The 18,520-nt window shown below is 38.6% G+C and overlaps 1 protein-coding gene across 3 annotated transcripts in view; it reads left to right on the forward strand.

The window, feature by feature from the left end:
• The window catches only part of mctp2 (multiple C2 domains, transmembrane 2), an 88,833-nt gene that overhangs the window by 24,731 nt on the left and 45,582 nt on the right, over positions 1 to 18,520 (forward strand). For all 3 annotated transcript variants that reach the window (XM_031899237.1, XM_031899236.1, XM_002933311.5), the window contains 3 exons: positions 2,650 to 3,175; positions 7,218 to 7,280; positions 9,853 to 9,958. In XM_031899237.1, coding sequence (XP_031755097.1) covers positions 2,705 to 3,175; positions 7,218 to 7,280; positions 9,853 to 9,958 — 640 coding nt within the window. In that variant the 5' untranslated portion in view covers positions 2,650 to 2,704. The remainder of the gene's footprint in view (positions 1 to 2,649; positions 3,176 to 7,217; positions 7,281 to 9,852; positions 9,959 to 18,520) is intronic.

The raw sequence follows: 18,520 nt of genomic DNA on the forward strand, positions 1-18,520 counted from the left end.
TTTTTATCACAGTTATGCTTGATTGCAGTCAGTTATATGAAAAATCCCATTCATTAATGGTCCTTGCACTTGAGTAAAGTTGTGCTCGGCGCTGCTGACTCCTGGTCGTGCAGTTTTGCCTTATAATACAGGAGAATCATGGAGCTGACGCCACCTCCGAACCAGGTGTTAGCTCCACTAATCACTGTTTCTAAAGTTTTGCATCCCTTTAAAACACATTGACTGTCAGACATAGAGGTGTGGGAACAAGAAGCCATCTGATAAGATTTTACAAAAAGCAATCAGATTTTTCACATCCTACAAGGCCCCGTGTCGTTGCATGAGAAAATTTTGTGGGCCAGATAAGTCTTTGGGGCTGCCTTCTCTTATGTAGTTGTGCCCTTTATGTTATTATTGCTCAGAGCTGGCTCAGTCCCAGGTGTTTCGCAGAGATCAACTGTTCCACTAATCATTCAGCCTGTTCTATTGCTACGCTTACTGAACACACACAAATCTCCTATCAGGCATTTGGTTATGGAATATTAGTATTGGAATATCGCTGCTTTTGTTTTGGACATGCTAAATATTAAGTGAATCATGACATAATTATTCAAATCAAAAATATATGTGGTAATTAACAAACTTTTTGCCACAAAAAGTAAGGTTAAGTACTAGAGCTTATGAGATTAACTGTCTCTATTCCTGGAACTGGAGGCAGCAGAGATCTGGGTTGCTTGTGGGTGCAAGGCTGACCTCGCATGACAGATAGCCATTGCATCTGTGTGTCTGCAGCAACACTTATATTCTGTGGTTAAACATAATGTGAGCTTGGTTCTACATTCATTAGTCAACAGCACATAAACACTCTTTGTCACTTTGCATAAATGTATGAAAACTTGACTATTTGAAAGAGAGGTTTTAACCTATTATACTTTTTGAGTTACGATTGTACATACACACTTACATGCCCCCCCCACAAACACTCCCTGAGCTTCTTTCCACAGGTCTGTCATCACTACACTTTCTGAAATGTATCAAATACATCTACATTGTCTTTATTTGCTTTAAATGAGTTGTTCACCTTTAAATTAACATTTAGTATCTTGTAGAGAGTTCTGTTCTGAAACATTTTGCAATTGGTCTTCATTTTGTAACATTTGTGTTTTTTGGAGCAACTCTCCAAAAAACGATAAAGAAAATAAAAAATGAACACCAACTGAAATGAATTACCCTTTAATGCCCTTATTCCCACGTAATAAAAGGCAGTAAGTTTGCCCAGGAGCAGTAACCCATAACAACCAATAAGGTGTTTGCTTTTAAATAGGTGACCAGTAAATTCTACTTGTTGATTGGTTGTTATGGGTTACTGCTCCTGGGCAAACTTACTGCCTTTTATTACATAACCACCATAAAGCTGAATAGTTATTATAGAGTTAATTATTATTATTATATATAATGGATGTATTGTGAATGCATTTTTCTACTGTCTGAATTTCATCGTCATCATCATCATTATAGTCTCTGCATAAAAGGGAACTTGTACATTGCAGGTTTTGTAATGAAAATTGGCTTTTTCTATTAATATGTGACAGAGTATCCCAAATTGAAACATTTGGCTTGTATGAGGCACCATGCTGAAGCACAAACCAAGTGTACCCATACACACTAGGGCACATCCCATCAGCCAGTGAATGGACAGAGGCTTGTTGTTAAACCCTGTAAAAGTTAGAACCTGCTTAGTGCTGTTGAATGTTCTGTGAGGGGGCACAGAGACTTAAGAAAATAGTACCTTGAGGTAACAACTAAATTAAAAGATGTAGAAGAATAAATTATATGTTGGTTATGTTTTCTTTCAGAACATATAGATTCCTTTCAACTAATGGTGGCCATACTTTCCAATATTTATTGGGGCATTTTTGACAAATTCCACTGCTTTTACTAGCCATCTGGACATGTATGGCACCGTAATAGTAGGGGGTAGCAGTATAGACAAACCATCCTTTAGTCATATTAACGGTTTTTCTACTGATGCCCCTTCTTGCCAGATGGATTAGACATTGGCAAATAAAAAAGATTATTCCCCCATATGAAAAGAAGGCACTAAGTTTTTCCATGTGCAGTAATCCATTGCAGTCATTGAGGCATTTGTTTTTAAAAAGGTGACCAGTAAAGTTGATTGGTTGCAACAGTTGATAAGAACTGTAGCAAACTTTGCACCTTATATTGCATAACAATGTTGTTTCTGTTAGATCTGCCACAGCCCAGGGGGTAAGATGATTGTTTTATCTGCAGTTCTCCTTATATGTCTTATATAACAGTCAGGGAAGGAATTAGCAAACACATGTAGTAAAATAGGAGTCGTTTACAATGCACCATGCAGTCTGCAATGGACCTTTTTTTGCACTTTGCACATTTCGTGGTTTGGGAGTGCTCTATCCAAGAGGGGCAGACAAGGGGAGAAACGTAGGCATCCACACTGCCCACCACCTAATTTTTACATCATTCAGACGCAAGTTAGGGAACATCAGGGCCCTGCCCTTAATGCCTGTCCTATGGGTTTTTGAGCCATAGCTTGGTGCAGAGACCAACAGCTTCAGGGCTCTTGCCCTGGGGATTAAAAAAATACCCCTAGTATCTGGGTTTAAACAGTATTTAATTTCTTTATTATAGGTAAAAGTTAAAGAACACGTGGGCAAAGAGGTGAGGTCATTACAGTTCTCCAGCCATGGAAGTGGATAAACATTCTGTGTGGGATTCCCTAAAAGAAAAGACTCGTCCTTTAATTCAGAACTTGTCAATAAGAAAAAGCAAGAAAAGCTCAGTCAAAGTAGATATCAGCAAAAGGCGAAAACTGGGTCATCGGATGAGTCTGTCTGTGCCTAATATGAAGGAAATTGGATGTACAGCGCAAGAAGAGAATGATTTTATAGAAACTCAGGTGTCTGCCTGCTCAGTCTCCAACCGCCATTCATCACCTATGCTCTTTCACAGCAGACAAAGGGAATATGTTAAACAATCCAAAGAAACCAGCACTTGGGTTCAAGAGGACAGCGTACATATGGAAATTATAGTGACTGAGTATGATGATGTGGACTGTTCACCATCGGGACCCAAGAAGGACACCTGTGAGGATAATATATTGGACTTGCTGCAGAAGGAATGCTTAGGTGATGATCCATCTGATCAAAAGCCTGAGGTTTGTTGTACAGTTTAATGTGAAGGGGCTCGAAATCTGATGCTGTCAATTCCAGTCTGTTAATTTTTATTTCCTAGCTTCTTTGTATGATTTTAACATACAACAGATTTTAAAAAGAAGCTAGGCAATAAAAATGAAGAGACTGGACTACTAACAAGGTTTTTAGCATTTGTGTATACAGCGATCGATAAGAAAGGGGGATATGGTGTTTTTATTTTCTGAACCGAGAGAGAATTTTATAAGTACAGGTATGGGATCCCTTATCCGGAAACCCGTTATCCAGAAAGCTCCAAATTACTGAAAGTCCGTCTCCCATAGACTACATTTTAATGAAATAATTCAGAATTTTAAAACTGATTTTTCTCTGTAATAATAAAACAGTACCTGTACTTGATCCCAACTAAGATATAATTACCCCTTATTGGGGGCAGAACCTCCCTATTGGGTTTAATTAATGTTTTATTGATTTTTTTGTAGACTTTAGGTATGGAGATCCAAATTACGGAAAGACCCCTTATCCGGAATACCCTTGGTCCCGAGCAGTCTGGATAATGGGTCCTATACCTGTACTATAAACTTAATAGTTCAAAGGGTGAAAAGGCCAAAAAGTGTTAGCTGCTTAGTCCTTTTCTTCCTCTAGGTTCTCTAGTTTATACTGCTGATAATTTTCTACTTATAGAAATAGGATACCATGAGAGCATGCACTGGTTGCAGGCCTCACATATAAAATAGCGATCTGCTAGTTCAGTTGAAAATGACCAAACTGGGAAGTTTGGTTGGTCGGTATCTGGTTAGTTTTGGACTATGTTTTACAGAATTTTGGGGGATTTATAAATCTTACTGATGCCTGACTGCCTTTTAATGGGACAATAACACCATAAAATGAAAATGTTTCAAAGTAATTAAATAATATGTACTGATTCCCTGCTCTAGTGAATGTTGTATGTTTGCCTCGGAAACACTACTGTGGTTTATATATACAAAGCTGCTGTGTAGCCATGAGGGTAAATCTGTTCAGCATTCCTCAAGGTGCGAGTGCTTGTTAAGTGAGTTTAAGGGGGTGCACTTGTTTCTCCTGTTGCTCTAGCACTTGTGCCCCAAGAAGGTAAATGGCACCTAGTGGGTAATTAGACAAGGTTAAACCCAGAGGCTGAGCCAGTAGAAATTTCACTAAATTTTGGAGTAAATGAGGCATTTAAAAAATAAATAAATAATTTAAAGTTTAGTGGGTAATACAATACAGTGCAAGGGAGTTGTAGTTTGTTTAGACGCATTCTCCCACTGCCAGACATGCAGATTGTGTTAGGGTAAAGACACACAGAGCTATTTGTCATGGCTACCAAACCCCAGAAAATACCTTTCCATAGACAATACTGAGAATTGCCTCTGCAAAAACACACGTAGAGACAATTATCACTGAATGATCAGCATTGTCTATTTTTGTAGCCATGGCAAGAAGCTGCTACTAGTAGCTCTGTGTGTCTTCACCCTTAGTGAGCTCGGCTTTGTGGCACTGCAGTCTGTAGGAATTATCAAGCTGGGTACAAATGCTTCTCATCCTGTAACGAAGGCACGGTGCTGGTTGGCCTCAAAAGCAATTACAATCTGTCATCCTTGCAAAGACAAAATGCCTTCTGTAAACACCCAGAGTAGGAAACCAGAGCTTGCTGCTCCCCCCACATAGACGTGCATGCTTCTAATGAGAAATTACATTTCTGTGGGTGAGACCAGCAGACCAGGAAGTTTTGGTTAAGAAATAACATCTAGCAGGATGTGCATTGTCTGAAATCACATGCCTCGGGATTGTTGGGTTTGACTGAATGTATAGCAGTTGTGCACAAACTTATAAAGCCTAGTTGGTTTCATATGAATGTATGAAAAGGCAGAGCAAGCCTGGAGGTTTGATCAGATGATTAGTGACAGTGCCAAGATGAATATAATTATACTGAACTGCCTTTTGCAGTCACCCTCCAGGTGTACAGATTTGTAAGTACTAAGACATGTCCTCTGTAGTTGAAGTGATCTTTTAATGTCAGGCACAAGTTCCAAGTGTAGTATATAATTATAAAATTATATAGCCTTACTGGAGTGAGTTGGGCACCCTTGTACTAGTTGCTCCAATTTGGTGCAAGTGACAGAAAGCAGCTTAAGGTAGTGCTGTGCTTCTTGCCTGCTCTAAGCAGGTTCTGGAAAGCCTTGCACCCCATGAAGATTACATTCAAGGAAGTGGTACACTAAAGGTTGCCATGGTCCTGAATATTGGGCAAATAAACCTGGAAGGATTTATTTTTGTTTGCTTACCCTTTTCACAAGGGTGTAAAACTTCCCCTGTGTGGTTTATTTTCTGTCATCTAGAGAATGTTCTTCATGTGCTATGAAGTAGGTATGTTATTTTGCCTATGGTCTCATTTTTAGAGAAAAAATGGGGTTATGCGTGTTTCATAACAAGTCAACAAGCGCTGCATGTAGAATTGGTCTTGAAGTTATCAGTTCTAGGCTCCTTGTCACTCCAGTAATATATAACACCTTTTGTTTTCTTACTTTAGTTGTACTGGTATCTGTTATCCTATGTTTGGGGTGCTTGTGCCCTGGGGTTTTCCAGATCTAGTCCTGTGGGCTTTTCTAACCTACACTATAGATATGTGGCTGATTTTTACTAAGATATCAGGTGGGCAAACCTCATACAAGGGCCAATAACTGACTCAGTCTGGAGACACAGAGTTAGTAACCAGTGTATGGTCATGAATTATAATGCACAGCTTGGGCCTTTACTGCACCGAATGCTGAGATAATTTGTTACAGGAGGGATGAGTATGTATGATATGGTTGGTGAAAGGAATGGGGTTCATCAACTCTTTTTAAAGACAGGGGATTCTGTAGGGACTGTCATCCTATCACTGATCAAATTAATCGTAGACTGTAATAATAACGGTGGGCTGTAGAGACCATTTCATCTCTTTGATCACCCAGTTTATGGATTAAGTGGTAAATATATACAGAATATGCCTATTGTGCAAAAGTTGGTTGCACCATGCTGTCACATGTTTTATATGTATCCCAGGCTCCTTCTTCAAACAACATATACCATTTAGGTTAAGAGGATGTTATAAAAGATCGGGAATGTATTATCCCCAAACCCAAAACTCAAAATGTATTTAGCTTTCTATTTTGTAGAATGCGGTTTCCTTCTCTGCCCCAGCTTCTCCAAGAGTGCAATGGTACAGAACTGTGTGACTGATACATTTGGTCTTCACCGGTGTTGTGGTATAGTGGGTAGCATATTGCCAACTTGGCTGCTTAACTCACACCATGAATGTGGGAAAGAGCAGGCAAATGGTTCCTGCTGACAAATATTTGAACCCCTGTTCACCCTGGCTTGATAGATACCCACACACAGAGTTACATAGAGAGACTCTGGATTTTACAGGATTCACAGGACTGATTTATAAGATAATGTAATTGCTTACGTGATTTCTGACCCTACAGATAAATCTAGTCTCCTAGGCAGCATGGAGGTGCAGTAGTTAGCATTATTTCCTTGCAGAGCTGGGTTTCCAGGTATGATTCCAGCCAAGGCATTATCTACAGTTTGCATACTCTTCCCATGCTTTTTCTCCCACACCCCAAAATAAGGCAGTTTGGTTCCTTATAAAATTGACCATAATTTGTGAATGTGTTTGTGACCTTAGATTTCAAACTGCACTTTGGGACTGATATAAGTGATGTATAATCAATGTAAAGCACTGCAAAATATGTCCACAATATAGAAAGAAGGAATAATAATCATAATATGCAGCCGTGGGTAATTTCATTTGTGTGTTATAGTCAATGGTAAATACAGTGCGGAAGTCTCTGCCGAGAGTGAGCAGCTTGTGGAATATGGCTGCAGTGCCCACTGCCAAGCTGTCTCAGCATTTGTTAAATTATGTTAGGAGATTCTCATGTAGAATAAATATAGCAGATCAGTTTATCTGTTCGTGTGAGGACATGCCAGTTAAGAAGAATTCAAAGAAATTCCTCTAATTTTACTTTTTTATTGCAGGAACGTTCAGGGAGCATTGATCTGAATTCCTCATTGGCATCCCAGCTTTCCGCCGAGCTAAGTGTAAGAATGGATATTTATGTGTGCATCTCCATGCTATACCTAATGATTGAACTTTCATAAAACTGCCTTTAAAGGGACACAGGGGCCAACATTTAGTTGCCTGTTTTAGAATTATTAAAGGGGAACTTAAATCAAAAAAATAATTGATGTAAACTTACTCAAGGTGCTTCTCTGAGCGCTTTCGCAATTTACATTCAGTTTCTGAGATATCATTCTTAAATGCTTATAGCAGGCTTTTAGCTTAACTGAGGGTCTGCAATAATAACTTACAATAAAGTAAGTATGTAAACTGGTGGGCTTATGCCTGCCTAGAAGTGTAAAAATATGTGCAAATATCTCAAAAAGTACTTAAAGGGGTTGTTCCCCTTTAGGTTAACTTTTATGAATTTTAGATTTTAGAATTTTTAGAATTTTTATTTTTGAGCTATTTGCCTTACTCTTCTGACTCTCTTTCAGCTTTCAAATGGGGGTCACTGACCCTGGCAGCCAAAAACGATTGCTCTGTGAGGCTACAATTGTATTGTTATTGTTACTTTTTAATACTTATCTTTCTATTTAGACCCTCCTGTATTTATATTTCTCTATTTCAAACAACTGGCTGGTTGCTAGGTTAAACTGTACCATAGCAACCAGTTTGCTGCTGAAATTCCAAACTGGAGAGCTGCTGAACAAAAAAATTAAATAACTCCAAAACCAATTGCAAATTGTCTCAGAATAGCAGTCTCTGTATCATACTAAAAGTTCATTTTAACATAGAAAATAAATGTGGTCAAAGGACCACCCTGAATAAATTTATACCGATTCATTTTTTGATCCCCATTATTCTAAAGTTAAACCATGTCAGACTGTGCTTGGCTTGGTATATAATAGTCATATGTATATTCCAGTGTTGTGTAAATTTAGCAGTCTCATTAGAGGTGCTAACTGAGGTAGCCATCATGCTAAAAGGCATAACATAAACAATATAATGCCAAGAAGCCCTACCAATCCAGCAATGGTGCTGAATGTGCAACCTTTAGAATGGGATCTCTGAAAATGCTTTATGGTAGTCCCCCCTTCATCAATTTCCTTTGCAAAGTGAACAAAGACCTGATTATTTAAATGGGTGTTTATTCACATAGCTCTACCTACGTGGATTCATATGGGATTAATTAATACATTGGACAAATGTATATTTCAATTTCCAAGTTTATATTAAAGCCTACATAATACCTCGATTGAAATAGTGCCTAGCATGTTCAGGTCCCTGCTCTCTGTGTAATATAGTAAAGTCTTTAATCATTGTGCTGAAAAGAAACCAAATTATATAAAATTGATAAACCTCGTTGTTACAAAAAGGCACAATCCTAATGGAGACCTACATAACTTCTCACCTCGATTAACCTATGGGTAACAATGTATTCCGTTTCTCTGCTCTCACATTATCTCCCACTGCAGTAGGGTCTTGTTTGTATCTCCAGCTCATGACCTGTAACTGAAGGCAGCTCAACCGTTTACTTACCCATTATTTTCAAATGTAACATTTACCTGTGTTAATGTCACAGTTATCAGTATCCCTTTTATATTGTCCAGTGCAAATTGTCGTTGCTCTTTTAGTTTTTCCAAGATAACTTTTACCACCCGGTCATTTTAACAAGTATCACACCCTTATACTATTGCAGGTAGCACAATCCTTTAGTTTTATAATATACTCCTTAGATGTTAAATGCAATGCTAAATGATCGCTGATATGAAAAGTTGTCTAAAAAGTGTCACTTGTAGAAGAGTGGGCAGGGTTTTGATAAGATGAGTATGACTGGGGTGGGTGAGTGCATGATCATGCATCGTGGGGTTTTTTTTTTCTATTGGGCACCATTCTACTTGTTGGCAGGGTGAGCCCTGATAACTATGGGACCCTGTGATTGCTGATGGCAGTGCTGTCTGGAGGGCTGGCTGTTGCCTGTTGCCCATCCTCTCCCTTCAAATTATGAATAAAGTGTAATACCTTAGCCCCCAATCCTTTGAAACTAACTGCATAGCAGGTCAGCTGGTTAAAGGCAGTTGATTTACTTGTAAGTAGGGAACATAGCAACATCACTGCAGAATATGTCAGTGCTATATAAATAAAGAATAAAAATAACAGCAGCAACTAATATACCGCTACAAGCACATTTACTGCCATAATGTTTGCAAGCATCTGCTTGGGTCCTGTAGGTAATTAAATATGGTGCAAACATTGCAGCTGTTATTAAATTGCACCCATATAGTGGAATATAATAATATGTTGAACTTTAACTTCAGGCAGATGTAAATAAAGTGCTATGTGCAATTAAAATAGTGAACAAGCTTTATTGCATTATTTTATTTAAATTTGCTCCTTTTTTTCTGAATACGAATTTTATGACACTCCTCTTTGAATGTTGTGCATGTATCTATTTGTGACTGATCATCACATGATTCAGATTTACTGCTCTGACTGTTGGTCCTTTAAAACTCCTGATAGAAAAGAAGGGGTGGAGCAGCCGTATTGCTTTGTTATGCACAAAACCATATTATAATTATTAACTGATTGGTCATTTCACCTTCTATGCAGGGTCTTGAAAACTATGAAAGCCTCAGCACTCTGCCCAGTCTTCTGTCTTATCTCTTGACCATCCACCTGAAAGAAGGACGGAATTTAGTAATCAGAGATCGCTCAGGTAACATTTGACTTTCTGCTCCTGCCTTTTTTTGCTAAGGAAGAGTTTTATTAGCTTTTAATAAACAGCATTCATTTTAGAGTGTAGCAATATGTTCTTTATCACTCTGGCATTTAAACTATTCAGGATGTATCTGCACCTGTTGGGTTTACTGGGTGCATAGCCAAGAACAAAATGTAAGTTAAACAGCTGGAGGGCACTGAACTAGCTGCCACTTTCCATCAGTCTATAGGGATATGGTTGGAACATAAAGGGCTTTGAATTCTGCAACACATTGCCAATGCCATGTTCCTGCTGCAATAAATGATATACAGTATGCAGTGTATGAACCAGATGAGACAATTGAGTTATATTTTTATATGTTATGCAGGATAAAATATCATTAAAGGGAGTGTCCTCCCAAAACCTTGGCAGTGGAATTCTAAGCAATTTTCCAGTTTACATTAATTCAAAAATTGCTTATCTGCAGCAACTGCATTTACATATAACTTGCATGTTCTGTCTGTTTTTAATGTTTTGCACCATACTGCTGGTTCTGACTCCTAAAACAGTCCAGCAGAAGCCAGCTGATTAACAGACCTCGAGGAGAACTTCTGCTACATTGTTTCAAGAGTCAGGGCTGAGTGCAAGGGACAAAAAGGGAAAAAAAGTTTCTTCTATTATGTTACTTCTATTATGTGGAGGCATAAACCTTTCTGCAAGATAAAGGGTAACTCTTGGTAATTTGGGGGAAATAGAAAAAGAAGCCATGCTGCTCAGTAATCGTTTAATTTTTTTGTAGTTTAAGTCAGCATTAACAATTTCTCCTTTTCTATATTCTTCAATAATTATCATTGCAGTGACAAATCAGTGTTGTATGTTTATAGTGATTGGGAGCCTGTGTAAAAGGAGACCCTGATGCTGCCAACAGCTTGATTCTTTTATTATTCCCATGTCTGTATGTGCTGTGTCTACTAACTAGCCCAGAGATGGACATTGGACAATGCTGTAGTTTGGGAAAAAATGGGAATTGAATGATGTTGGGAAATGTCTCCATCTTGTGGAGGCTGATGGTTTTGCAACAACCATACTTTTTAAAAGCACAAAAAAGATACTAACGAATTAATGTGTGCCGTGAGAGTGCACTATACTGTTCATTGAAGTTATCCTGTTTCCAGCCCCCTTTCTCTTCCTGTTATCCTTTGAATATATGTTCCATCAACTACTAACTAGGTATTGTCCTGCTTCATGCACACACAGTTTATTATATACATACATACATACATACATACATACATACATACATACAGGATCCTGCGTTAAAAAAATTATCTAAAAAAATTATCTTTGTATGTTATAAGCCACCCAGTATAAATGAGGAGAATGAAGCCCAGCTACTATTACAAATGGAGGAGGCCTTACAGCTAGGTTAGGTTCTTATTATGGGGGACTTTTAACAGACCTTAACTGGAGTAATGGGGTGGCCAAGTCAGATAAAACAAGCAGGTTTGAAAATTTACCAAGTGACAACTTATTATTTCAAGTAGTTCCAGAACCATTTAGGAATGATCCTCATTTGGACCTGGTGATAACTAATAATAGCAAACACATCTCTAGCATTTGAGTGGATGAGCTCTTAGAGAATAGTGATCATAACATGGCTGTGCTGCAGAGACAATTCTAAAAGACTAAAACACAAAACTTTAGGCATGCAAACTCACTCCTGGTCACTCAGGAGGAAATTTAAAAGAGACTTCAATATGTAAAAGGTAAACAAAGGTCTGGGACCATATGGTATTCATCCCAGGGTGCTAAACAAGCTTAGCTCTGTGATTGTCAAACCTCTTCTCTTAATTATCCAGGTTTCATTAAGGTGTTGTATGGTGCCGAGAGACTGGCAAATTGCTAATATGGTACTATTATTCAAAAAGGATCCTGTTTTCAGCCTGAAAACTATAGGCTTGTTAGTCTGACATCAGTGGTAGGAAAGCTTTTGGAAGGGGTAATAAGGGATAGGATACTTGAATAGATTGCAAATCACAATACTGTGAATTTGTCAAGATCTGTTATGCATAGAATAATGTGTGCCCAGACTAATTTAATTGTCTTTTATGAGGAGGAGAGCAGGAACTTTGATTCTGGGACGGCAGTAGATGTCATCTACTTAGACTTTGCAAAGCATTTAATACAGTGCCACACAGAAGGTTAGTGATAAAATTGAAAAAAGAATATTGACCTGGAACATAATATTTGTGTTTGTATAGAGAACTGGCTGAAGGATACATTAAAGAGTGGTTATTAGTGGAGTACAGCAGGGGTCTTGTTTATTTAATTTATTAATGACATAGAAAACATTGAAAGTACTGTTTTTGTTTTGCATATGATACAAAATTGTACAAAACTATATGTTCCATACAGGATGCTGCCGCTTTCCCATAAAAATGATTAGCGCACCAGAGGACACCACTTTAGATTAGAGGAACGGAACTTTCATTTGACACAGTATTATTATTTTTATTTTTTTTACGGTGAGGGCAATGAGTTTGTGCAATGCCCTTCCTAGTGATGTTGTGATGGCAGATTATATTAATAAGATGCACAGCCTTCCTGAATACATTTCTCCTCTCTTGATAGCATTTATACTTCCTACAAACATAAACATATTAATAAGTGTGTTTGGAGTATTTCTGCATGAACAGGATACATTGCCTTTCATTCTTGGAGCGTTCGTATTGAACGCTCCCTGTTGCAATATGCACTGGGATTACTGTTATAAAAGCTATTATTGTAGAATCTCATATACTTTAAGAGGTAGTGGGTCACCACCTCACCCATTTGATGTTCCTGTTTGTGTTCCTTGTCTTTAAGACATGAGTACAGCAGAGAAAACAAACTTAGGTTCTTTTTTTATTTGGATTGGGTAGGAAGTCCAGGTGAGTAAAAATAAGGGTTTTGGGTCCTGGATCTTAGTCCATATTGGACACACTCAGAACTCATGTTCATAGGGATATAACTTTTTACTTTTAAATCCAGAGGAAATGTCTTAAAGGTCAGAATGTACGTATTTATATATATTATTTGGACACATTTACCAAGACACCAGAGCAGTAGCCCCCACCATCATTTGTCTTACCATTGTTCACCCTGCAGCTGGCTGAACAAAGCTTACCCTAGGTGGCTTGCTATGGGTTACTGCTACTTGATCTAGCCGACAACTGCCTTGTCAGCAACCTAACCTGCTGGGAACCATGAAACCAGACATGCTGTTACCACAGACCAAAATTGGCGTCATAAGATGGCAAGGGAAGCGAAAAACAATGAGCGAAGGAGTGAAATTATCTTCTATTGAGACCTGCAACCCATTGGACCACCAATGCACACCCAAACATCCACAAATCCTACAGCAACCCACAAAATACCTGCTCTTTGTTGTGGGCAATCCACAGGTTCCCGACCAATTACAGTGTGGAGCAGCACTTTTAATGATATACAGTAAATCAATTGTCTCAGTCCAGGAGTGCAATACTAATGGATAGATGGGGGATAAAGATTATGACTGAGAAAAGTCATGTTGAACTCTTTATTGGGGGAAATCTACTCATTACTGTGTGTTCCTACACACTAATTCTCTCTCTGACTGGGTAGGGCACAGGTGCATTGTGCATTCCTATAGAAGGAGCTAAACAGGTGTTTTTTTTTTTTTGTGCCAACTTAATATCTCCTTCCGATGCCCAGCACCCAAGGCAAGGTGCAATACAGGGAATTTTGTGCTTAAAAAGGAAACCTTCTAAAACTGGTTAAACCTTTCCAGTAAGGCAAATGCAAACACAGTTTTGGAAAGCACATTGTTTGCATTGAAATCTTGGCTGTGTAAAGGAATAGAAATGTAAAGTTCACAACATTTATTATAATTCAGTTTTATGTTCACAAATCTTTCTGGCACTCAGTTGCAAATATACAAATGACATATTATCATAATATCTAATGCCTTATCTTTCTCACTGTACTACTTAATCCTTTTAGGCTGTGGCCTCATGTGTTTAACTGTCATTAGGAAGTTTCCTAATACCTCAAGGTTAAGGCCTATGGCACACTGGCATTTTTTCTCTTACCCAGCTCTGGTGACAAAAGGCAGCATTCCATGTGTGTCCACTATGCAAGGTTTCATTCACTGCTATCAGAATTGATCTCAGGTGGACAGGGGCCTTTTTTCTGCTTCTGCCATCAAGGAGGCAGACACCTTCTGACCACCCTATCCCTGTCACAGACCTACACACAGGTGGTCAAGTGACCGCTGAGCCATTCATGGGAAAACTTTGAAGGTGGCATTGCCAGCTCACTAGCTGTAGATGCAATGCCATCATTCATATGTGAAAGGAACATTTTACTATTATGGCATTTTTTTTTAACAAAAAGATTATTGTGGACCTTTTCTCCTATTAATAACAATGTGTTCCTATAATTTTTCATAGAAACAAGCTGTTATCACTTTAAGCAGGGAAAGATTGTCTTGCCAGGTTACCAGGGAATGTGGTCAGCCCCGTCTGCCCATTGTATTTCCCATCAGCTGTTTAATTTCCATCATAGAACCATGTCACACTGGTACTATTTGGCACCCTTTATGATGTTTAGAGCAGCTCCTAACAAAGCTAAAAAGGGACAAAAATGTAGTAATCGCACAAACAAAATTGCTTTTAATGGTGAGAGAGTAACCTACAATTTTAAGTGTCTCTACAATAACTGTCACATCTCCCATGGCTACTTACCCACATCTGCTTGTCATAACAATTGGGACTTTGATTAGTCCATGGTGTGAGTCTCAAATCCTCTGTACTTTGGTCACTGCTGGGCTTGCTGGTTTTGCTATCATCAATACATCTGAATAATGCTGGGATGGTTTGTTGACTTGTTATAAACTAAAATGAATGTTATGCATTGTGCAGCAGATGGATCAATAGGGTGTCTTTCCTTTGTACATTCAATAAGCATAAATGGGTCCCCACCCATTGAAAACAAAAGAATATTTTTCATTAATGGACGCATGGGAGTCCTCTCCATATTATACTGTAAAATAATACAGTTGCCTATTCTGCATGTAGAGATTGTGCACACACTTTTTGCAAGCATTGATTTTAATGTAGATTTTATAGTAATGTACATATAAATAACAGGCCCTACAACATGGGTCCCGTTTCCTGGCCATTTTGTATTTTACACACTTTTTTTGGCTAATGGCAAAAAAGGCTAAATCTTCCTCCTGGAAAATGTTCTAATATTCAATGTCTAGCTCTTGTTTGGCCTAATTTATCATCTTCACCAAATTTATGCCCACTGAATTTGGTGGCCGTCAGTTAACCATATAGCACTGCATTACCCTTAATTCCAAACTGGGTTGTTGTTGTTGAGCTACAATTCCTACTATAGTTTAGCAGAATATGTAGAAGACTGCAGTTCTGAATCCCTATACACTATCTTAAAGGTAAAGGGGGTGTGGCTATGTGTGCCAGATGCTTCAGTCTTTTTTGCTATTAATATTTTTGCTCTGCGTTACCAGTTCTAGCTTTTTTTCCTGTATAGATTGCGAGATTAGTACCTAAATGCGTCTTTCTCCATGTCTCTCTACCTTATTAGTAAAATACATTGTTCTCCTCTGGCCTAAGAGGAGTACCAAGCATTTATTTATTTTTACACTGCAGTTCCTACTGTAGTTTGTTGAAATAAATAAAGGCCTGGTGTTTAAACAGCCCTGTCTAATCCCTTTTTTGAAAATCTGCTAATCTATAGGGGTCAGTTTCTAAACTTCCAGGGCTTATTTATTTAATTATGGTGCCTCACTTGCTGGTGGGGCTGGGTACTTTATATTTAAACTTTCATGTTTGAATATGCAAATTCACACAGGCAGTCATTTTCAACCCTCTGTGAAATAGTTTCTAATTGATTTTAATTTAGTATCTAAAAAATGAGCATGAATTATTAGCTTATTATTCCAGCAAATTCACAGCAAGGACACTTTTGCGCAGTACTGAATCCCCTTTGCTTCTCTGCAGATCAAAAAGCACCATCGCCATTAATATGGCCTTATCCACCCATCTGCTTCAGCTCTCTGTTAGAGTGGATTCCGCAGGGGGTAATGAAGTGATGAAGAACTGAGACATTCATTTCATAGTGGAACTAAATGAATTGGGCTTATCGCTGCATGAGAACTTTGATGTTCTGCATTGTGCTGTGCCGTAATTCTAATCCATTACTGCTGTGTAACAGGAAAGAGTTGAGGATGATGCTCTCACACTGTTTGCTAAGGGCCTATTATTGACCCTTCTAATAAACTCTTCAGCTAGGGAATCTGAGATACACTCGTACTACTCCTACACAACTTTCTTGCCAATTTGCAGAAGAGAGATGATGATTATGATGGATACTGGCACAAAAGAAGAGAAAAAAGTTAGATTTTATTAATGTAATGAACATGAGTCACAAAACTACAGGATGATTTTGAGGGCAGGTTTCAATGGTTTTTTTTTTGCTACCTAGCTGCTTCTGTATGCTTAAAACTTTCTAGGGGTTACTTACTGCATTAGCCACCAATCCCTAACTGAAATTGAATTGTACGTTCCACTTTACACCCTGCCTTCTAGTTAGTAGATGACTCCAATGTGTAGCATTTCTAACCTCATTTTGTTTAAGCCGGAGGGGATCATTGAGTGTTGAGACTTCCGCGACTTTGGCAAATCGCGGAGCCACGTATGCCATCCCACGGGAGATTTACATTCTAGCCGGTGGGATGGCATTTCGGGGTGATTAGTCGCCCACGACAAGGGAGATTTGTCGCACGGCCATTAATCTCCCTGTGTGTCACAGCCCTCAGTCCTTGTCCCAATGTTATTTGTCAACCTGCCTGATTGATAATCAGGACTAAAATGGCTCACATATCAGTCGGGTAGACTCGTTAAAGGGGCCACGTACACAGGCCAATAACATGTCGACTTGGTCCGGAAGAACCAAACCAGCAGCATTTATCTGCCCATATATGGCCTCCCGTAAACGAATATATAAAGGCTCTCCTTTACCTAGGTGCATCTCTTACCTTTAAAGCAACCCATAGCAGTCATTCATTCGGACTTTACTTTATAAATTGTCTCTCTACACCAGTGATTCCCAACCAGTGGCTTGTGAGCAACATGTTGCTTCCTAACCCTGTTGGTTGTTGCTCTCAGTGCCCCCAAACCAGGTAGTTATTTTTGAATTCCTGAATTGGTGGCAAGTTTTGGTTGAATAAAAACAAGATTTACTACTGGGGTAAAGTTGCACATCAGTTACTAAGGGAACAACAGGTTACTAAGGCCAGCAGATTAAATATCAGTCTATGAGAGCTATTGAGATATGACACTATTCTCCCATGGAAATGTCTTGGTTTGTTGATATTTGTGAAAGGTGTTAACATGTTAATCGAGGCGTTGCCATCCTTAAACATTCCATTCTCATTATTTCAGCAAAGAATAAAGGCGATGATTCAGCTGTAAATAGAATTGACATTTACCTTGTTCTCTTAAGTTTATGTGTTGGCATAAAATATGTCAAAGAAATGCGCCTTGAACTATAAAAGAGATGCCAGAAGCCTTCTGCCTAGGAAACAAGCAATCTCTGTGTATGATCCTTCTGAAATGCACTACATGCTCCTTTACATAACAGGGCTGGGTTGCCTTTACTGACAGGCTGAGTTCCCCTGGTCACTAGACCTCTGCTTGTGCTTTTTGTAGTGCTGCACCCTAAAAGCACAACCTAACCGTTGTGTCTCTGCTTGCATATTCCATAGAGTGATATTTCAAGGCTATTGTTAAAGGTAATGAATATCAATGAGAACAAGTCTGAAGTGACAGATATAGGCATATAATTATATGTGAAGTTTTATTGTGAAATATAGGATAAAGACATAAAATGAATTTGAGATATGATTTATGCTTAACCTGACTCTTAAAAAAGCAAACTTCTTTTTTAACAAATCTGGTGGCTTGTGCCCCTTTCCCTGCTGAACTGTACCAAAGACCACCCATCTGCCTTGGTAGAAAACTCTCAAAAACAGGGAGCCCATTGTTTATGGCCGTGGTGCCTAGGATGGTAACAGCCGTGGAATCCGCTTGCCAATGGTATCAAAAGGTTTAAGAAGGAAGTGCATTTTCCACTTGTAAAGAATCATTTACAGCAATAAATGGAAAATGTCTGTTTGAATTGGTGTGCCAGTCATTCCTATCCGGTTAAAGTAAACATTTGCAGTTGGAAGCAGAAGACTTGATTTTCTTGCATTGTAATTACTTATCTGCCCTCATACAGGGAGATAAATTATATACATTGTGTATACCAGCACCTCTACCCATTCATTCTTGCAGCCACTGAGAACTTTAGATAATACAGACTTGTAGTTTGGGGCTGAAAACTCTACAAAATGAAATTTAAAGGAACAACCAGCACAGTGGTTGGCAGTAAGAACTTCTCCCTTGCAGAAATATTCTTGCACTCCATTCATTTTAAAGGGCAAGGGTAGTGTATATCAGTGGAGGGGAGGGTACCAATTTCTTAGGGATGTTT

The sequence above is a fragment of the Xenopus tropicalis genome, chromosome 3 (genome assembly GCF_000004195.4).
Source record: "Xenopus tropicalis strain Nigerian chromosome 3, UCB_Xtro_10.0, whole genome shotgun sequence".
NCBI classification, from domain to species: domain Eukaryota; kingdom Metazoa; phylum Chordata; class Amphibia; order Anura; family Pipidae; genus Xenopus; species Xenopus tropicalis.